Source organism: Tachyglossus aculeatus, chromosome 23 (genome assembly GCF_015852505.1).
Source record: "Tachyglossus aculeatus isolate mTacAcu1 chromosome 23, mTacAcu1.pri, whole genome shotgun sequence".
In the NCBI taxonomy this organism is placed as follows: domain Eukaryota; kingdom Metazoa; phylum Chordata; class Mammalia; order Monotremata; family Tachyglossidae; genus Tachyglossus; species Tachyglossus aculeatus.
This window is the reverse complement of record NC_052088.1, coordinates 5,403,198-5,425,714: the sequence shown is the minus strand read 5'-3', so window position 1 is coordinate 5,425,714 and position 22,517 is coordinate 5,403,198. Positions and strand designations below refer to the sequence as shown.

At 43.1% G+C, this 22,517-nt stretch overlaps 1 protein-coding gene and 1 non-coding gene across 6 annotated transcripts in view; one reads left to right on the top strand and one right to left on the bottom strand.

Annotated features, from left to right (window-relative positions):
- Positions 1-22,517, top strand: part of GPHN (gephyrin) — a 720,134-nt gene that overhangs the window by 485,322 nt on the left and 212,295 nt on the right. For 3 of the 5 annotated variants that reach the window (XM_038765627.1, XM_038765623.1, XM_038765624.1), the window contains one exon: positions 11,261-11,395. The exons of the other annotated variants lie outside the window; for them this stretch is intronic. In XM_038765627.1, coding sequence (XP_038621555.1) covers positions 11,261-11,395 — 135 coding nt within the window. The remainder of the gene's footprint in view (positions 1-11,260; positions 11,396-22,517) is intronic. 5 annotated transcript variants of the gene reach the window in all.
- On the bottom strand, positions 8,219-8,356 carry LOC119944857. The gene has a single exon (XR_005456003.1). It is a non-coding gene; the product is annotated as a small nucleolar RNA SNORA7 (small nucleolar RNA).

Below are 22,517 nucleotides of genomic sequence, written 5' to 3'. Positions count from 1 at the left end.
CTTTGGGCGCTTCCTTCAGCCACCTTCTTCTTTACCGAGTGAAGAAATTTAGAATAGGCACCCGTACGTGCACAAGTGCTAGAGGTTGCCAAATCCTGTCAATTCTACCTTCACAACATCTTTAGACTCTTCTCCTTCATCTCTGTGCAAACTGCTACTAAACTGGTCCCCCTTTTAGACTGTGAGCCCACTGTTGGGTAGGGACTGTCTCTATATGTTGCCAATTTGTACTTCCCAAGCGCTTAGTACAGTGCTCTGCACATAGTAAGCGCTCAATAAATACGACTGGTGATGATGATGATGGTCCAGCACCTGTCATAGCCTGCCTTGACTACTAAATCAACCCCCTCACTGACCACCCCGTCTCCAGCCTACACTTCATTCCGCCTCCCAGATCATTTTCCTAAAAAAATCATTCCACATACATCTCCCCATTCCTCCAAATCCTCCAGTGTTTGCCCTGTCACCTCTGCATCATCATCAATGGTATTTATTGAGCACTTACTCTGCAGAGCACTGTACCAAGCACTTGGGAGAGTGCAGTAAAACAGAGTTGGCAGACACATTCCCTGCCCACAGTAAGCTTTTGGTCTAGAGGGGGGAGACAGACATTAATATAACGAAATGATTTTTAATAGATAATTTAAAGGTCTGTGCATCAAACAGAGGCTCCTCACTTTGGGCTTTAAGGCACTTGATTAGCTCTCCTCACTCTTCTTCCACTACAACCCAGCCCGCAAACTTAGCTTCTCAAACACCAACCTATTTACTGTACTTGCCTATATACAGGGATGTTTCGAAGTCAGAATCTCTATCACTCAGCTAAGAAAAAGAGGGAAGGGGTGGGGAAACTTGGGGAAAGTCAATTTTGGAATATGAAGTTAGGTTGTAAAATACGATGTGGTCTCAAAGCAGGATCATCAGCTGGAAGAAAAAGTATTGCACGTGTATACTGCTGTCTACTTTATGATGCCGAATATGGCAAACAACAGGGGCAATTTATTTACACTTGATCACATACACATTGGCTGTATTGGCAAGGGACAGACGTAATGACAACATTGAAAAATTTCACTGATTTTTGGCTTGTACGCTAACCCCAACTGACTCACTAGCCACTTGATTCAGGAGGGTTTGATTCTAGTATTTTTTGTCTCTGGTTAGCATCAAAAGCGAGAACGAGAAGCAGCGTGGCTTAGTGGATAGAGCCCGGGCCTTGGAGTCAGAAGGACCTGGGTTCTAATTCTGGCTCTGCCACATATCTGCTGTGTGACCTTGAGCAAGTCACTTCACTTCTCTGGGCCTCATACCCTCATCTGTAAGAATAGAGATTAAGACTGTGAGCCCCGCGTGGGACAGGGACTGTGTCTGACCAGATTAACTTGTATCTACTCTAGCGTTTAGAACAGTGCTTGGCACATAAGAAGCACTTAACAAGTACCATAATTATAATTGTTTATTACCACAGCTCTGCTATGCATCTGCTATGTGACCTTGGGCAAGTCATTAGCTCCTCTGTACCTCAGTTCCTTTATCTGTTTAATGGGAGTTAAGACTGTGAGCCCCAAGTGGGTTAGGGACTGTGCCTAGTTTGTTTAGCTTGAAATCTATTTCAGTAGATGGCACATAGTGCTTAACAAATATCATAAAAAAGGGATAGGTTGTAGCTATGCCTCTTAGGTCTTCTTCTGTGGTATTGTAACCTCCTAAATCACTCTGGAATTCACCGAGGGTGCTAGTGAGCCTGTATTGCCGCCTTCCCCTCACATCTCCATGATTTCCTCTTGGGTGGTTTGGAGAAGGAGAGGGTAGAAATGCTTCCTGTAAATCAGGTAGTGTTGCTGATCACTTGGGCCCAGTTCCCAAACGTTGATTTCTAGCCGCACAAGACAGCCTCCACTAATCTTCACCGGGATCCTAATGGCATTTGCCTTGAAGATGTAAACCAAGAAATTCATTTTCCATCGGAAAATTTTCTTCATAAAAAATTGTGTCCTCCTGACATGACCATAAAATTGAAATGCAAAACTGCCACTAAACGTACTAAAAATCCTTAACCAGACTTGGTGAATTCAGCTTCAAGAAACTCTACTTATTGTACCTTATGGGGAGGGGGAGAGTAATGATTTCCTCCATGCTGCTCATTTGCTACCTTTTTTAAGCAGGAGCTTGGTTCCTGGTTCCTCGAGGGAATCATTGTCTCTCATAGACTTGGGATCTTTTTGTAAGTACGGGTCACTTTATTTCTTCTGTTTCTGGTACATTCTTATTCACTACTGTCTCTCCTTCCTCTTTTTGATTAGCTGGAGTCGGAGTTATATTGAAACCACAGATAAAAGCCAGAGGGTTTAGAAGGGCTATATTTGCTTGTCCATGTTCATGCTATATAAACTCATCAAAGAGGCAGTACCATTAAACTTGAACAGAGCATGGCTACTTACCCACTCTTTTTTTAATAGTATTTGTAAAGTGCTTACTGTGTCCCAGAGTCTGTACTAAGCATTCATTCAATCATATTTAGCATCGGCATAGTTGCAAGGTAATCAGGATGGACACAATCCGTATCGCACGTGGGGCTCACCGTCTCTTAATCCTCATTTTACAGATGAGGAAACTGAGGCCCAGAGAAGTGAAGTGACTTGTCTAGGGTCACACAGCAGATAAGTGGCGGAGCTAGGATTAGAACTCAGGTCTTTCTGACTCTTAGGCCCGGGCTCTAGCCACTGGGCAATGCTGCTTCTCAATAATTTTCAGGTGATTGATAGGGCTTGGGCTCTTGGGCGTGCTGGGAAGTTAGGCCCAGGACCCAACAAGCCATACCGTGGGAGACTTACGCTCGTCTACAAGTAAAAATCGATTCTTGCTGCTCCAATGGATTTCTCCCATAGAGGCCCTTCCATTTTTCATTCATTCATTCAATCGTATTTATTGAACACTTACTGTATGCAGAACACTGTACTAAGCAGCGTGGCTTGGCGGAAAGAGCACGGGGTTGGGAGTCAGAGGTCGTGGGTTCTAATCCCGGCTCTGCCACTTGTCAGCTGTGTGACTTTGGGCAAGTCACTTCACTTCTCTGTGCCTTAGTTACCTCATCTGTAAAATGAGGATTAAGACTGTCAGCTCCATGTGGGACAACCTGATAACCTTGCATCTATCCCAGTGCTTGGCACATAGTAAGTGCTTAACAAATGCCATCATTATAATAATTATTATTAAGTGCTTGGGAGAGTACACTATAACAACAAGTAGACACAATCCCTGCCCACAACGAGCTCACAGTGTAGAGAATCTGCATCTGCCCCTTACTATCCTGATCTCCATGAAGACTCCATTCTTCTCCCAATTACTACCTGGCCCGTCTACATAGTCTTTCTATATAACATTGTTCGAGACTGCGCTTCTCCGCATCTTGAAATAGTTTATTTTGCTTTCCTGGCTTGCATGTGCTCCCTTTCAGCTCACCATTCGCCATTGCTCGAGTCTCCTGTTATCATCCATGCCCCTCTTAGGTCCTGTTCAGCAAAGCTGTGGCACTGTGGACATTGTCTCATTGCTGGCGAGCCCACTTTTATTCCAGGACTTTGTTTTGGGTTCTCTTGTCCTGCCATTTGATGTTGAGTATGGTTCATAAGTGATGCTGATGAAACTGCTTGAGAAGCTGGATGTAGAGCCAGGTCTTGCAGCCGCATTGAAGATTGACCACTCCTACAGCTTTATAGACCTTCAAATTGGTATGTAGCGTGATGCTCCACTCTCACCACCCATCTCCCAGAAGCCAGTGCTATCCCTTTTTCGACTTCTCTTCCTACTTTTGTTTCCTACTTCTTGGTCTAGCTCTGCATCATCTGATGGTACTCTATCAAAGTAACAATTCGACTCCAGAATTCGACTCTGTGTTTGCCGGTGAAAAATCTGCGGTCACGTGTAGAGTTCCGTTGGTGGAAACTGTTACGGCGCTTCGGTTTTCTTTTCGGTCTCAATGTCCGTAGTGCTGTGCTGACTCTGGGAAGTGATGCGTGCTTCATGTGTTTGTGACTCCAGCCCGCAATCATTGACATGTAACAGTTCCTGAGTGACTGCGTTAAAAATATTCAAGGATGCTTATTATAGCTGGTTGAGTTGGAAGAGGTTTTCAGCGGGTTGGAGAAGCAGCGTGGCTCAGTGGAAGAGCATGGGCTTTGGAGTCAGAGGTCATGGGTTCAAATCCCGCCTCCGCCAATTGTCAGCTGTGTGACTTTGGGCAAGTCACTTCACTTCTCTGGGCCTCAGTTACCTCATTTGTAAAATGGGGATTAAGACTGTGAGCCCTCCCATGGGACAACCTGATCACCTTGTAACCTCCCCAGTGCTTAGAACAGTGCTTTGCACATAGTAAGCACTTAATAAATGCCATCATCATTATTATTATTATTATTCTGCCTCCAAGTTCAAGATCCTTTTAAAAGGTTGAAGAGACCTGGTCCAACCACACACAGCCCTGCTTTATTCAGAGATGGGGAACACATTAAACAGGGCACATTTGACTTGGACTTTATCAACAAATAGTATCCCAAAGTAACCTAAGGATCTTGGAGCCCTGATCTGTTGATGATGTCAAATGTTTGGGGGGGGTTTGAGATTTATGGAAGCCATAGCATTGCTTTCCGCTCTTCTCACGAATAAGTCATGCTGCCAAGATCACATCTGTACGGCTGTGTTTTAGTCAGACGTCACATTGGAATTCATGTGTTCTTCAGTAGTATGTCCGGGAGGACTTTGGCTGGCTGTTGAAAGCACCGAGTTGCCCCTAATAGTTGCCCCCAAGTGCCTCACTCTCCTTTGTTCTTGAAGATACTGAGTGACAACACCACCATCCTACCTGTCTCAAAAGCCTATGTACAAGCTTGGTGTTAACCTTGACTCTTCACTCTCCTTCAACCTGCAGATTCATTCTATCACCAAACCCTGACAATTTTATCTTCATAGCATCTCCAGAATCTGCCCTTCCTCTCCATCCAAGCACTCATCCAAGCACTTGTCTCTAGGACAGCATCCCGCTCCTCACCAAACTCGCCACATCCAGCCTTATCCCCCTCCACTCCACACTTCACTCCACCCCCCCAACCCCGATCCACTTTTCCAAAACACCGTTCTGCACAAATCTCCCCACTCCTCAGCAATCCTTCAATGGCTGGCCATCCATATCCTCATCAAACAGAAACTCCTCACCGTCAGTGTAAGGACATTGAATCAACTCTCTACCCAACCACCCTCCACTTCTTCTTCTCTCTCTGTCTCTCTCTCTCTCTCTCCCAACCTGCACTGTCTCACTCTCATCTCTGTCACCATCAATCTCTTTCTGAACCCCTCCCTCTTTCCTGGGACTTCCCCTATCCCCTTTCACAATCCAACAAACTACTATTCTCCCCATCTTCAAAGCCCTACTAAAATTGCATCTCCTCCAGGAAGCCTTCCTTGACCAGTTTTTCATCTCTCCTTCCTCTTTTCCCCCTCCCTCCTGAATTACCTGTTATACTCTTGAGTGTGTACCATGATAGATTGATTGATTTTGGGATTGACTGTTGGGATTGCCTCAGGAGTCCATATGTTGAGGACAAACATTAAATCTGGGTGCTTTTCCATTTTCTTGGTGTTGACTGCAGATGTTACTTGTATAAATGTCGATCAAAGATGGCATCTTCATATTTTAGCTAATTTTCTATGCTTTGAAGGGCTTCTTCCTTATTGGTGGAAAGCAAGTCCATGAATTAATTATACTGTTCTTGAAACGTCTGTGACAATGTCTGTCTCTTCGCCTGTGTTGAGAGTAATTCCATCTGTAGTCTCAAGTGGTACAATATGTGTGTTTGGAGCCAATAACTTCTTCAGTGCTAATAATAATTGCGGAAGTAATCAAGTGCTTATGATGTGCTAAGCCCTGAACTGAGTGCTGGAATAGATACAAGATAATGAAGTTGTACCCAGTCCCTGTCCCACATGGAGATCACAGTCTAAATAGGAGGGAGAACAGTGATCACATCCCCATTTTAAGGTTAAGGAAACTGAGGCCCAGAGAAGTTAAGTGACTTGCCCAAGGTCACAAAGCAGGCAAGTGGCAACCATAGCCAGGATTAGAACCCAGCTCTTATTTCTCCCAGTTCTGGGCTCTTTCCAGTATGTCGTGTTGCTTCTAACATCTTTATCCCGATAACAGAGAGCATACCCCTTGATCTCTCCAGGATTCACCTCTCCCCAGTGGCCCCAAATATTTTTTACTTTCATCTGCATGTCTCTTATAGACGTGTGAAGGCCTCCGTTTGTTACAGTACCGAAGAGCTGCAAAGTATTCTTGTTATTTTGCTAAAAATTTTCATCGCTGAATCATTTTCTTTGACCCACTCCCGTTAAAGTCTCCTTGACATCGCTCCAGTCTTAATGATTTTGTGATAAGTGGTGTTTCAGAGTGGCACCCTTTAGCTCTCCATGTTATTACTTGTACCTGGGGTTCCTTATTCCACTAGGGTTGTTATTATGTTGTGACAAAATGCTTCGTAGGTCTCTTTATTTTCCAGGATCTTTTTATTTAGCTTTGTTTGTGGTTTGGACACCATTTTTCAATACATCGGCTGCTCAACTCTTGGTTCAGTGAAAATAGTACTTTGGGAATCAGAGGACATGAGGTTTAATTCCAGCTCTGCCTGGAATGCCTTAATGAAGGCAAAGACTGCACATCATCATCATCAATCGTATTTATTGAGTGCTTACTGTGTGCAGAGCACTGTACTAAGCGCTTGGGAAGTACAAGTTGGCAACGTGCACTTTGCAGTGTGCTACACCCTGTCCAACTACTTGCACTGGCACTCCATTCCTCCACAGAAATATGACTCGCAAGGATAATCAATCAATCGTATTTACTGAGCGCTTACTGTGTGCAGAGCACTGTACTAAGCGCTTGGGAATGGCCCTGTATAAACATTATGATTGGTACCACAAAGCCAGTTCACTCAGTGGTTGTTACTGAGTGCTTACTGTGTGCAGAGTGCTGTACCAAGTGCTTGGAAAGTACAGTTCAGTAATAAAGCAAGACAACCCCGGCCCACACCGAGCTTACAGTCTCTGACTTTCTAGGCAGAGGAGCCTTCTGTTTGGAGAATGCCCCAAAGATTGACCATATTTGAGGCAGCTTATCAAAGGAACTACTCCCTTTCTCAAGTGTACTGTGGCTTATTCAGCATTGCTAGCAAAGAAGGGAACTGATGGAAGAGAGGCAGGCTGGGACACCCTCCACAGCCAGGTCAGGAACAGGCAGTTCAATAAATCATTCAGTCGTATTTATTGAGCACTTACAATGTGCAGAGCACTGTACTAGGCGCTTGGGAAGTACAAGCTGGCAACATATAGAGACAGTCCCTACCCAACAGTGGGCTCACAGTCTAGAAGGGGGAGACAGTTGTGGGTTCAGAGCGGCACACCCGACATCATCTGGGGATTCACTTCTCCTCTCACGGAGAGGCACCTCCTCAAGGGGGTTTTGGATCCACCCCTCTCCCCCCTTCCCGCCCAACCTGGGCCAGGGGAAGAGCCGGGATCGAGTCTAGAACAAGCGGCAGTAAGCGAGACTCAGCTCAGACCCCTTCCTGGTCACACCCCAAATGCTCTAACTTCCCCTCACCCAACCCAAGCGAGTGTCTCTTTACGCCGACAGCAGCAATCGCACCCAAACTGCCGCCTCATCACCTCCCGAGGTTTCTGCTTTGACTTCTAGACCGTGAGCCCACTGTTGGGTAGGGACCGTCTCTATATGTTGCCAACTTGTACTTCCCAAGCGCTTAGTACAGTGCTCTGCACACAGTAAGCATTCAGTAAATACGATTGATTGATTGATTGACTAAGGATAGAACACAGAACCCACACAGAAGCAGGATGGCATAGTGGATAGAGCCTAGGAGTCAGAAGGTTCTCCATTTGTCTGCTGTGTGACCTTGGATAAGTCACTTCATTTCTCTGGGCCTCAGTTGTCTCATCTTATGCCGTCATTTCCGAACTGTAGCGACTTCACAGGCACATCTCGCCCAGAACGCCCCGCTCTCCACCTGTGATGGTTCTGGTCGTGCATCCATAGAGTTTTCTTGGTAAAAATCTGGAAGTGGTTTACCATTGCCTCCTTCCGCCCAGTAAACTCTAGTCTCCACCCTCGACTCGCTCCCGTACCGCTGCTGCCCAGCATGAGTGAGTTTTGACTTGTAGCAGATTGCCTTCCACTTGCTAGCCACTGGCCAAGCTCGGAATGGAATGGGTACGCCTCTGCTTGACTCTGCCTCCTGTAGCCGAAACTGGTAAAGTACTGGAAACTTTCCAGGTGCAAACCTGAGTGGGGAGGGCCTCAGTTACCTCATCTATAAAATGGGGATTGAGACAGTGAGCCCTATGTGGGACAGGGGCCATGTCCAACCCAATCTCCCCCTTCTAGACTGTTCTCCCCCTTCTAGACTGTGAGTCCACTTTTCGGTAGGGACCGTCTCTATATGTTGCCAACTTGTACTTCCCAAGCGCTTAGTACAGTGCTCTGCACACAGTAAGTGCTCAATAAATGCGATTGAATGAATGAATGAATGAATGTGGGACAGGGGCCATGTCCAACCCAATCTCCCCCTTCTAGACTATTCTCCCCCTTCTAGACTGTGAGCCCACTGTTGGGTAGGGACCGTCTCTATATGTTGCCAACTTGTACTTCCCAAGCGCTTAGTATGGTGCTCTGCACACAGTAAGCGCTCAATAAATACGATTGAATGAATGAATGAATCCACCCCAGTGCTTAGTACAGTGCCTGGTACATAGTAAGTACTTAACAAATACCATAATTTTATTGTTATTATGTTTACCTCTGCGTGGGGGACTCGACAGGCAGAATTTTCTGCTGTGGCAAACACTCACCAGGCAAATATCCCCACCCATAAAATCCTGCCTGGGGGAACTAATCACAGAAGGAGGCAAGAGGGGCAGTTCATAATCCAATGTTTTAATTGGAAGAATCTGAGCAACAAAGACTTCCTGGAAGCCTTTAATTGTCACAAGAGTCATAGATTGGCAGTGTGGTTCAGTGGAAAGAGCATGGGCTTTGGAGTCAGCGGTCATGGGTTCAAATTCCGGCTCCACCACGTGTCTGCTATGTGACCTTGGGCAAGTCACTTAACTTCTCGGAGCCTCAGTTACCTCATCTGTAAAATGGGGATGATAACTGTGAGCCCCATGCGGGACAACCTGATCACCTTGTATCCCCCCCAGCACTTAGAACAGTGCTTTTCACACAGTAAGCGCTTAACAAATGCCATTATTATTATTATTATTAATATTGGCAGTCCACAGATCTATCCTGTACTTCTACAATCAATTCCTTTGCATGGTTTCTTAGTGTTGAAGTCTCAGGCCTAAGGTGGACCTTTCATTCTTAAGGGGAGACTCGATCAGCGTAGTGATAGCTTGGTTGTGGAGTGCAGAAGCACATGGCTGCAGATCTTTAATGTTTTGTTTAGGGACTGTGATAATCTATGAGATGCCATTGTTTAGACCTCACCCTGTTTTGGCATTGCTGTCCATTGTGATGATGACAATCAGCTCTTGTGAAGATCAGCTTGTCAACTGGGGAAGCCCCAATAGTGAACCTGTCCAGATTCTTGTAGAATTTTTCAATTTCTGTGCGGCTATTTGTCATCATTCAGGCATACGGATTAATAAGGGAGGTGAAGTTGTTCTGCTCAAGAGGTGGGCCTTAGGGTCTTCAGGTGATCAGTTTTGCAGGTAGGTAGATTTGGGAATCAGAGAAATGCCTGATTCTAAAAAAGAAAATCTTGAGTCTCCTGTTTTGATAGAACTATTATTTACAGTTGGGAATGGAGTACCTGGTACCAGTAAGACATGCTTTTGAGGTTATTTTTCTATTAGAAGTGATGGTGTGCTCTGAGTCGTGTATACCTCAAGGGATGGCTGATCAGAGTCAAGAGTGCAGAATTTCTCTGTGTGCTCTTATGTAGCAGGAGAAATTGCTATTTTCTCATCCATTTTTTGCCTTTGTGAGTGTAGCACTCACATCTGTCTTAAAAACTGCTGGGAGTCTTTTTCTCCATGCCCAGCAGATGTTGCATGGCTTAGTGGAAAGAGCACGGGTTTGGGAGTCAGAGGTTGTGGCATCGAACCCTGGCCCTGCCACTTGTCAGCTGTGTGACTTCAGGCAAGTCACTTCACTTCTCTGTTCCTCAGTTATCTGTAAAATGGGGATTAAGACTGTGAGTCCCGCATGGGACAACCTGATTACCTTGTATCTCCCTCAGTGCTTAGAACAGTGCTTGGCACCTAAGTAAGTGGTTAACAAATGCCATCATCATTCAAGCACTTAGTACAGTGCTCTGCACACACTAAGTGCTCAACAAATACAAATGAATGAATGAATGTTCCCTTTGTGGGCTATTTTGGTGGATGTGAACGTGCTGTGAAGATGGTTAACACAGAAATAATATTTGTATGTAGTAGTTTGAACCCATGGAAGTTGGCGATCTTACCAGGGAATGAGTGCAGAGAGGAAAAAGCAGGGGTTCAGATCAGCTCTGGATTCATTTTGAAACCTAAAGGATATAATGACCCACATATTTTACAGTTGCCTGAGAATCAGATTATAATTTGAATGACACCCCCTTAGTTTAGATCGTGGCTGTCACCAGATTTTCAGTGTTCACTCCGTATTGCTATGCCTGGCCAAAGAGAAATATTTTATATAAGACGCATTTAGTCTTCCTGTGTCCTGGAAGCTTATTACATTTGTTTTAATTAGGAGTTACATTTCCCATCAGAGCCCACCAAGAATGCAGATTGAGAATTAGCAAGATCAGTTGTCTTCGGTTATACAAAGCTTATCAGCCTAATTCTCCCAGGTCCAACAGTAGAAGATACCAAGTTGTAATTTGAGAAAAATTTTTAATCAAACGAAAAGGTGCAGCCCACCATACTTGCACAGTATTTCTTAAGGCACCTGAGATTCTGAAGTCCAAAGTCTGAGGAAGACTCACAAAAAAGTGGGCCAGTACAAATTTTTGAGACTAAAGACATTTTAAATTGACCTAAAACTTAACCAACTGTTGACTTATCAGATGGCCGAAGGGATTTCAGAGACCTGCCCCCAGCAGGGAATGAATTACGAAAGGCAGCTTTGGTTGTAACCCTTGCATGTGAATAGTCGCTTTAACCCAGTGCGTGCTCCTGATTAATTGTCACTAACTTTCTCATTTAGATTCCAGACTCCATTATTTCCCGTGGCGTTCAGGTCCTCCCACGAGACACGGCTTCCCTCAGCACTACCCCTTCAGAATCACCTCGGGCCCAAGCCACATCTCGCCTCTCCACGGCTTCCTGCCCAACACCAAAAGTAAGCGCAGTTCATTGGCAGCTCATGCTGCTCAGATGGGTCAACAGGAAATACATACCTGGTACTTCCTTCTTGCTGGTCATGGTTGGCTTGCATGAAAGATTACACGATCAGAAGTCAGAAATGAATGAAGCAGAGACAGGTGAATCCCACACATGTTTGTTCCGCAAATTGCAGGTTTAGGCCAGCGGCAGGACTACCAAATTACCATCTTGGGGGGGGGGTCTCGCTATTACAGGGACTCTCTTTTGTACATTAAGGCTTATTATTTATGAGAGATCTTGTCTCCTGTGATTTACTGTCATACGAATCACCAGAGCAGGGATGAAACACTGCATTCGCCCAAAAGGTGCCAACACCCCTCACCACTGAGCACTATCCAAAACAGGATCATTTTAGGTTTCTAGCCTGGGTTGGGGTGGTTTTCCCTGCTCATTCCAATTGATTTCCAACCTTTTCAACTTGGATAGTTGCTGCCTGATATTGGGAAATAACTTGAAATTGATTAGAAAGTTTTAATGCCAACCTTTGGGGCGGGGTTGTTGTTATTTAGCATCTATTCTCCCAAGGTTTTCCGGGATAATAAATCTGTTCCCTATAAGAATTGTACTCTGCTATGGCTCATATCGTAGAATGTTTGGTGAACGAACTGACAAGGGTGATATAGACCAGGACTGCTGGAATGTTCTCTCCCTGAACTTAGTTGGTGCTCATTGCTCTTGAAAATTTTCTTGTGATTCACCAGATTGGGACATATACTACAGTCTGGGAACAAATAGGAAAAGTGGCATTCCTTCTTAATTGATTGCGGGCATTAGAAATAAGGCTCCTTGCTGAAACAATGATAGGAGACTGATGATTTATTTTTCAGGTGGTTTTTTTTTCCATCTCTAGTATTTTTGACACCTTTATGAATAGCCTAGTTATATTGAACTGAAATTGACCAGCGTGCTCTTAGGGCAGACAGAACTGCTTAGCAAAGGCATAGCATATTAAATTTTATAGTATTTCATTTTCCTAGCAGCTCTTCCTTGTAAGCAACGGCTGTGGTGTCCCTTCTGTTTCGCCTTTTTTTTTTTTGAGTTAACTGTCTCTAGGATGGTGCCTCTTGGAAGGTCAGCAGGAAAGCACTGTGGAGACGCAACCCAAGAAAAACATTCTTGCCATGGAGTAATCGCCCCTTAAATGCAGGACTGTTTCATAGGTGATTGTTGTTAATGAGGGAATCCACTAAACAGGATCCTTTAGGGCTGTGCCAACATTTGAGGTCATCTGAGTAAGCTTCCCCCCAGTAAGAAATCAGAATATTTTCCCAGTCAATCTTATGAGTTCGCAGGTGACAACCTCCGCCACCCCACCTTGGTTCATATGAGAGATCATATGTGAAGGAACTTTCAACCCAAGTGTCACCACATAAAAGGAAAAAAAAATCACCCACAAAACAGTCTCATTCATTCATCAGTTCCCAGGAGTACTTCAAGTTTAGACATAATCTGAAAATGAAACCATTTACACTGTACTTTGAGACGTCGGTTTGCTTAAGGCAGATCACTAAAAACTTGGCTCTGTATTTACTAGTTCAGAAGTCTAGCAGTGATATAGTTGTTTAATTTCTAATACTTGACTGAGGCATAATGAAGAGAGGCATATCATTTTTCCTTGCTAAAGGATCCCTCTTTCTTTGGGATTCATCCCCACTCGAATCATCTGAGATACTGCACACAGTAAGCGCTCAATAAATACGATTGATGATGATCTGAGACTTAACCTAGAACAACGAGGAGGAACGATTCTTCCAGAAAGTTAGATCACTCACAGCAAAACTGTTACAAATACCAAAAAAAATTGTATTTTCATATTTACAGATTCCCTATTGCATTCAAATTTTAAACTGAGAAATACAGTAGAGCAACTATAAAGGCAGAAAAAGCTAGAACCAGAGAAGGCAAAGCTGGATTTTTGTTTGTACTTAACGTATGCCACATTCATTCATTCATTCATTGAATCGTATTTATTGAGCTCTTACTGTGTGCAGAGCACTGGACTAAGTGCTTGGGAAGTACAAGTTGGCAACATATAGGGGCAGTCCCTACCCAACAACGGGCTCACAATCTAGAAGGGGGAGACAGACAACAAAACAAAACATGTAGACAGGTGTCAAAACCGTCAGAATAAATAGAATTATAGCTATATGCACATCATTAATAAAATAAAGTAGTAAATATGTACAAGTAAAATAAATAGAGTAATAAATATGTACAAATATATGCAGGTGCTGAGGGGAGGAGGAGAGGAAAAAGGAGGCTCAGTCTGGGAAGGCCTCCTGGAGGAGGTGAGCTCTCAGTAGGGCTTTGAATGGAGGATGAGAGCTAGTTTGGCAGATGTGTGGAGGGAGGGCATTCCAGGCCAGGGAAAGGACGTGGGCTGGGGGTCGACGGCGGGACAGGCGAGAACGAGGCCCGGTGAGGAGGTTAGCGGCGGCAGAGGAGCGGAGGGTGCGGGCTGGGCCGGAGAAGGAGAGAAGGGAGGTGAGGTAGGAGGGGGCGAGGTGATGGACAGCCATGCAGCCGAGAGTGAGGAGTTTTTGCTTGATATATGAACTTGGCATTTAAGGGAGTCCTGTTGGTGAGGTTGCAAATAATACAGAACCTGGATACGGCACGCTCTTCATAAGACCTGATTGATTTGCAGACTTCGCATGCCGGCAAACCTGTTTACCCCATCGAAGCTCAGCACTCATGCAAACTTTTCTAAGGACTGGATTATATTTTTTGAGCATTCATGGGCCAACCGACAGCTATAGCACTAAACTCCTAGAGAGAGATCCTTGATAACGGCACTGCCCTTTTAAGAGACGTTTTCCATAGGCCATCACTCCCACAAACGGAGGTCTTAGTGAACCTCATCACCTGAAAGAGTAACAATAACTATAGGGGAGCTTCCCTGAACAGCAAAAACCTCAACAGGTGGCCTAGCTGGCCAGTAGCCATAGCTTGGGGCATGTATTCTCAAAACGATGAGCCTTCTAAACCATGTTCCTCAGTCCTACAGACACAGGGATGTTAATTTGGTAGGGGTTATATCTTGGATACTAGACAACAGATTGGGAATAAATAAATAATGGATCATCTATTGGTGGGTCTATACCTTTGTTTTCATATGTCATACTCTACACGTGCTTCAGTATATCACTTTTCTCACTTATTTGATCCGTAGTCTTGTACAAATAAAGGGAAGATTTCTTTTTGATTTTTTTTTTTTAATGGCTGCCAAAGAAACTTGGCATGGTGAACTTTTCAGTACAGATGTCACCTTGGTTGCCTTTGCTTAACTACTTTCATTTGATGTTATTAAAGTCTTTTATTAGGAATAGCTAATATTTTCGGGCTTGAAATTTGAGACAATTCCTGCTTCTGAACCTGTTTTGTGAGTGGGCGGACCAAAGCTCAAAAAAATTGCGAGAACTTGCTAGGGTCACACACAGATGGGGTTATAAGTAGGAGGGTCCTTAAAGATTTCTGACCCCTGGCTTTCTGTTTTAACCACTAGATAACTAAGCAGAAATAAAGGGTGTTTCTCTGATAACAATTTGATGATGAACTTGCTTGCCTTCCTTGAAGAATAATAATAATTTTGGTGTTTGTTAAGCCAAGCACTGTACTAAACACTGGGGCAGATACAAGATAACCTCTGGTCAGATGTAGATTCCATTCAGTATGGGGTTCACGGTCTAAGTAGGAGGGAGAACAGGTTTTCAATCCCCATTTTACAGAGGAGAAAAATGAGGCACAGAGAAGTGAAGTGACTTGCCTAAGGTCACATAGCAGCCAGGATTAGTACCCAGGTTCTCAGATGTCCATATGCGTGACTTTCCACTAGGCCGTGCTGCTTTTCCTTTCAGTAAAATGGTGATACTACCTGCACCTACCCTAGGATGCCATGAAGATGTGAAAATATTTTGTGCTTATCAGAGAGATGTAATACAATTCCTGTGAATTATTACTGCAGCTAGTAATATTCAAAATTATTTGCTCTCCTGAGGAAATGGTAAACCTATTATAAATGAATTTCTATGTCATCTTAATCAGATTTGTAAGTATTCGCCTTTTCAGATGTGGAAAATGAGGTTCAAATATTAACTAACTTGTTTAAGAGCTCACTGTTAGTATCAGGCACAAGCCTATTAATGATGATTGTTTTCAAGCAAAGTATATTGAGAATTCTGAGATTCCTTAGATATCTTCTGTTCTCTCTATTATGTTTGAGGTAGGTTGATTGGAAGCATTATCATCAAAAGCTGGGACAACTGAGACACAAATTGAGAAGTTAATTTACTTAAGGCCTCCAACAGAGCCAATGCTTGAATATGAACTCATTCTTTGAATATGAACTCAGGAGCTCTGCTTCCCAGTTCTGCGCTGTAGTCTTTAGATCGCTCATCATAAGCACCGTTGTCACTGAATTAAAGCCAAGTTCCTGAGCCCTCACCTGTGGGAGGACAGAAATATTTTTTTAATAGTTCTTAGTATTCAAGTGTCATGGAAGCTTAGATGGCTTTGACTTTTGACTATTCTTTCACCTTGGTTGACTCCTGCTTTAGTTCATGTAAGTGTTCTGGCAGCCTCCAGTTCTGAAATCCAATGGAATCAAAAGAAGAGTGCCTTTCTCACTCTCAGAATAAAAAGGGGGGTGGGGGGACCACAATCAGAACACTCTGAGCCAGACAGCCGTCCAGATCTTGCAAAACAGTTCATCCAGCTGTAAACCTAGACTTATTCTTCAGTGTCCGTTCTTGAAGAAACCCACTTGATCAATTGTAACAGAGAGACTTTTTTGAGGGGCAGCCCGTCAATATCTGGCCCAGAATTCAGCAAAGCTAATCTTTATCCTGGGGCTCACTAATGGAAATTGTTAGTTTCATCTGTGCAAATAGGTAATGGTATGATTATTCCCATTTTATGGCTAAAGGGAATGAAAAACGAAGAGATTAAGTGATTTATCATGGGGGGCGGGGGGCAAAGAAAGCAAAAAAGAGTATTCTCAGACCTTGTTTCTATTTTGTTGAAAGGATACTACTCTAATGTAAATACTGCCTGTCTAGCCTGAGCCTTCTCACATTCTCAATCAATCATTGATATTTACTGTGTACAGAGCTCTGTACTTTGGTTTATCGTTAGCTTCACCCTTAAATTTCACTTCTAATTCACATTTTATAATCCTCCTTTCTCAAGTGCATCGTCATTGTAGACTTTTGCCATGAATTATGTCCTTGTCATCTATTTGCTACCCATTCTACTTCTGATATTTCCTAGATATTTCCCATTCTCCCTCGTACTTACAGTGTGAGCCCCATGTGGGACCTGATGATCTTCTATCTACCCCAGCGCTTAGAGCAGTACTACAGTTATAGGAAGCGCTTAGCAAATACTGCAATTATTATCATTATTGTTATGATTATTATTGATGACACAATTGCTACCTTCCTCTGAGAAGATAGGTGACCATCATTTCTGAGACATTATGTTCATTTGAGCACCTGTTATTATTTTTGTTTTCATTTGCTTTGCCAGAGAAAATAGTAATTAAGCTAGAGTAATCCAGGCTGTTAAGATTCCTCTCAAACAACAATAGACAATTTCAAGTTCCAAAACAGTGGTTTCCTCAAGACACCTGGTGCGTTTACTTGGTTAGAGAAATTTGGTGGGCGAAAGGATTTCTTATGTTTAGTCTGATTTTGATAAGAATTGATTTCCTAGTTATCAAGAGTAGCACCATCTTCATCAGAAGTCAAATTAAACAATTTGAAGTAAAAAGAATGACCATGTCAAGAAAGCCAAACTTCCAACAAATGATAAGCTCCCTGTAGAACTCATTAAGATAAATCAAATGAAGGATCTGACCAATGCTGGGTTTTAGAGAGCTGCAGTTGGATTTGAGAACCAAATGTGGTCCAGAATGACCCCCTGTCTTGTATCCTTGCTCAAAACAGACAGCATGCAATTTTCCTTCTCTCAGAGAGAAAAGATGAAGTAATATATAACAGTGAAACAGTATGCATAGCCATTAAAAGCAACATATTTAAGAATATTGATATTTCCTATAGCTTTATGTTCTCTATGTATAAGCTAGTATATCATTTTATCTGCAAATGAAATATAACCCTTTGGCATATGCTCATTTTCTTTTGGTGCTAGTAAATGAACAGTACTTGGCATTCTTGCTATCAGGCAAAGTGTGACTGAGTGTGTGTGTGTGTGTGTGTGTGTGTGTGTGTGTGTGTGTGTTGTATGTGTGTGTGTCTGTGTCTGTTTAAAGAAATTGAAAATATAAGGGCATTTCTGAACTTAGATCCCTGAAGCCTGTTTGGTCCAGTAATAATAATGATAATAATTGTGGTATTTTTTAAGTGCTTACTATGAGCCAAGCACTGTACTAATCACTGGGTGGATACAGGCAAATTGGGTTGGACACAGTCCCTGTCCCACGTGGGCTCACAGTCTCAATCCCCATCTTACAGATGAGGTAACTGAGGCACAGGGAAGTGAAGTGATTTGCCTAAGGCCAAACAACAGACAAGTGGCGGAGGCAGGATCAGAACCCATGACCTTCTGACTCCCATGCCCATGCTCTATTCACTGTTCCAAGCTGCTTCCAGAAAAGAACATTTTAATCTAAATATCTGCAGCACTCCAGTGTTGAATTTTAAACAGCATTTAAAGATCCTGTTTTTAAAATCTGCCAATATTCACTCCCACTTTGGGGAGTGGAGAGGAGTTTACCATGAAATTCCTTGCATATCTTCATAGTGGCTGCTTCCTCCCTCTTTATCAAAACATTCACGTGTTTTTAACACACTTGTGAATATTGCTTTGAAATATATTTTTAAGCCCCAACAGGCTCCTCTTTGGAATGCGAACCCACTCTTAGAAATACCTTGCTCGAATTCTAATGTGGAAACAAAGGTACAGTTAAAATTTGAAACTGTTTTACTTTGAAGCTCAATTACTTTTTACCCCATCCTCTATTTCCCTTAATGAGAAAGAACTAGCCATTGTCATGGAATGGTACCAGGAAACGTTTTATAAAAGACAGTGTTTGTTTCTACTTGTTAGCTAATAGTTGGTGGTCTGAAAGGAGTCAGTCAGTTGTATTTATTGAGCACATACTGTGTGCAGAGCACTGTATTGGTGTTTGGGAAAGTACAATACAACAATAAACAGATGCATCCCCTGCCCACAACAAGCTTACAGTCTAGAGGAGGAGACAGACATTAATCTAGAGGAGGCGGGTGTACCTAAGCAGACTGCTTGTTTTATTGGAAGAGTTTACATTTTTCTAATGTGTGTGTGATGAAGTTCTTCTCTGCTTTTATAATAAACTAAGAAATCACACTCCTCAACACCTCTCTCCCCCACCTCCCCACATGCCATTCAAGCTGACATCTGTACTCGCTTCCAGGAGAAGGCAGTGAAATTCTCAGCGTGATGCTCATCATAAACACTAAGCACAGCTTTCATTTGAGTTGCCCAATTGCTGCTCTGAAAGCTTTCTTTCAAAATTGAATTAGATATAAAGAAAAGGATCTTCACTGACAAGATGCACGTAGTCAGGAACGATTAGCCGTAGCGTTAATAAAATTTCCAATAAAAGTCATAGATGTGGTTGTGGTTTTAGAGGCAGATTTCTTTTGCAGATGAGAAGTTCCAGAAGCATCTTTCCTCCTTTCATCATGCACAAGCCCTGTAAGATGCTTTATTGTCCATTGGAAATCTGTTAATGGAAAATAAATATCCTCTACATAGAGAGCAAGAGTAATTGATAGTTTGTGTCTTTAATCTCAGGATCTTTCCTGATGTTTTCTTTATGGGAGCAGTGCACAAAAATGACAGCACTGTGGCTCCCTGACATTAACATGGGTGCCATGATATACAGTTCACTCATCAGAGACCAGCAATCTCTGTATTTCTCCCCAGTTTAGTGCTGTGTATTCATTGTCACATTTATTGAGTGTTCACTGTGTGCAGAGCAATGTACTAAGCATTTGGGAGAGTACATTTTAACAATAAGCAGATGCACTCCCTGCCCACAACAAGCTTACAATCTAGAGAGATTGCCACTGCTTGATTCGAGTTTTGATGTAAACTTGAGTTCACAGTAGAAATTACAGTGACATTCGTGGATGTGAAGTTGTGGAACAGTCTCAACGCCCTCTGAAGTTCATTTTACGTGCCGTCGAATAATAGCTGTTGATTGGCCTAGCCACGACCTTGAATGGGTCATTAAATGGGTCGTTAAATGGGTAAATTACAGTCCACAGCCAGTTTTCTAAACTAATCGGTAGCAGTCGATTAGTAGCCATTGATTGGCATAGCCACGGCCTCGGCTAGTTAACTGGTTGAATTACAGTCCAAAGCCAGTTTTCTAAACTAACTGGTAGCTTGGGTAATTAAAAGTTGTAACAATGAAATAAAAATGAGTCTGGCTGTCTTGTACAGGTGCAGTTCTCTTCCAACTTGTATTTAGTTTTCTAAGTTTATTTTGTTTTAATGATGTCAGCCTCTGTACAGTAAGCACTCAATACATTTGATTGATTGACCTGTAGTAAACTAGCCAGTTTGAAGAAGAGATTTGACTTTCTATGACACGCAAATAAACTGAGGAATAGCAATCACTCAAAAAATAAAGTCAACTGCTGAATTTTAAATTATTTCTAGAACAACTAAATACTACTAACTTGTACTTCCCAAGCACTTAGTAGAGTGCTCTGCACACAGTAAGCGCTCAGTAAATACGATTGAATGAATGAATGAATAATAGAAAAGCAATATGGGTTAGACTGTCTGCTACAAGTGCTCAGGCATTTTCCATTAGGCTTTACCATTTCTATTAAATGCATTATTGATCCTGTCTTGATATCCACTGCAAGGGTGCAAGTGAGTAGAGGATGGGAAAATGAACTCAAGAATTTTAGGGAAAAGTTCATTTGAAAATGCAAGCTGCCAGTTGAATCCAATGACTTTGATCCCACTAAACTCTTTCGTGTGCTAATGACACTAAAACTCACTTATGTTTTGTGTAAGGACCAGTGGTCAAAAATAATATTATTATCAAGTACCGTCGAGTCGTTTCCGGTTCAAAAATAACTCCTGTCATTATCATCTCAAAAACACAATTGATCATATGCAGGTGTCTTCCACATCTACATAGGCAAAAACTGACTTCAAACCAGTTTTTGTTCTTCCTATTTTACGAGTGGATAGAGCACAGGACTGCGGGTCTGAATGCCGGCTCCATCGCTTGTCCGCTGTGTGACCTTGGCCAAGTCATTTAACTCCTCTGGGCCTCAGTTATCTCATCGGCAAAATGGGGATTAATACTGTGAGCCCCATGTGGCACATGGACTGTGTCCAACCTGATTAAATTATATCTATCCCAGCACTTAGTAGTGCCTGGCACACAGTAAACACCAACAAAAACCATTTTTTAAAAATGATACTTTTGGCGTTGGCTATGTAGTCTCCTAGCAGGAATGACAGAGGAGCCTCGGACCTAAGATTTCAGTACTGAGATCCTCTGTAAAGGAATTGATTTTAGTAACTTGTTCACCTCCACTCAAGTTCTCTTGTCCCTGCATAGTGTAGCGGATAGAACCCGAGCCTGGGAGTGAGAAGGTCATGGGTTCTAATCCCAGTTCCACCACTTGTCTGCTGTGTGACCTTGGGCAAGTCACTTCACTTCTCTGTGCCTCAGCTCATCTGTAAAATGGGGATTGAGACTATGAGCCCCACGTGGAACAGGGACTGTGTCCAATCCGATTTGCCAGCGCTTAGTACAGTGCCTGGTACACTGCAAGTGCTTAACAAATACCATAATCATTATTGTTATTATTATTAAGTTCATTCAGGGGCACAGAGAGCAGTGACCTAGTAGGTCAGCAGGGGCAATACATTGAAGAGTGCACTTTCAGTCTTTCCCCCCATTAGCCAGTCACAAGTAGAACCAGAATTAGAACCCAGTTCCCAACTACCAGAACAGTGCTCTTCCCCCTGGACCATCAGCAGCCTGCTTTTGGTGTTATTATGCAAGTGAAATACGCATGTTTGACGTGTATTAACTGCAATATTTGCTGCTTTCCAAACCTATCACTTGCTTTTTTCAGCTGTCAATGAAGTTTCACTCACTGCACAATGCTTTGGTTAGTTTTGGAAATGCCCATCTTTTAATGTGAGGATCAGACATTGGGAGCTGTCAGTTGTCAGTCAATTGTATTTTTTGTATTTATCATATTTATTGAGCACTTACTGTGTGCAGAGAACTGTACTAAGCGCCTGAGAGAATACAGTATAACAATAAACAATAAAACAAAAGCACAGAGCTTAGCCTAGAATTAAGTGAGAGCATGCTAAGTTCTCTGCATCTGAGAGCCCCAAGAAACCAGGGATTTTCTTTGTGGGGAATCCCCACATCTAAATGAACATTTGCAGCTGTTTTACTCTTTAATTCCCAGGGACTAACACTGAGTATTTGGTTCCAGGTATCTCTACTTGGGTGGCTAAACTGAAGTTTGCAAGCCACACAATGTCTTCTTCCTGAATGCTTTCAATTATGTCTCTTATCCCACAAAATCTCTCCCTTGACCCCATATTATGCTGCGGTTATCACCCCATCTCCCTCCTACCATTCCTCTCCAGTATCTACACCCACTCCCTCTACTTCTCCAATTTCCTCCTTGACCTCCTGCGATCTGGATTCCGCTCCCTTCACTCCATGGAAACTTCCCTCACAGGAAGGCCACCACTGTTGTCTTTATTGCTATCTGATGGCTTCTCCTCCATCTTAATCCTCCTTGATCTCTCAGCTGCCTTGGACACTGTAGACCGCCCCCTTCTTCTGGAAAAATTCTGGTTCTCCTCCTATCTCTCTGGCCACTTATTCTCAGTCTCTTTCTTGGGCTCCTCCTCCTCCTCTGCCTCTCATCCCCTAATTTTCAGAGCCTCTCAAGACTCAGTTCTGGGTCTCCTTCTATTCTTCATCTACACCTACTCCTTTGGGTCATTCTGTCCCATGGCTTCAACTACCATCTCTATATGCATGATTCCCATCCTGCCTCTCCAGCCCTGAC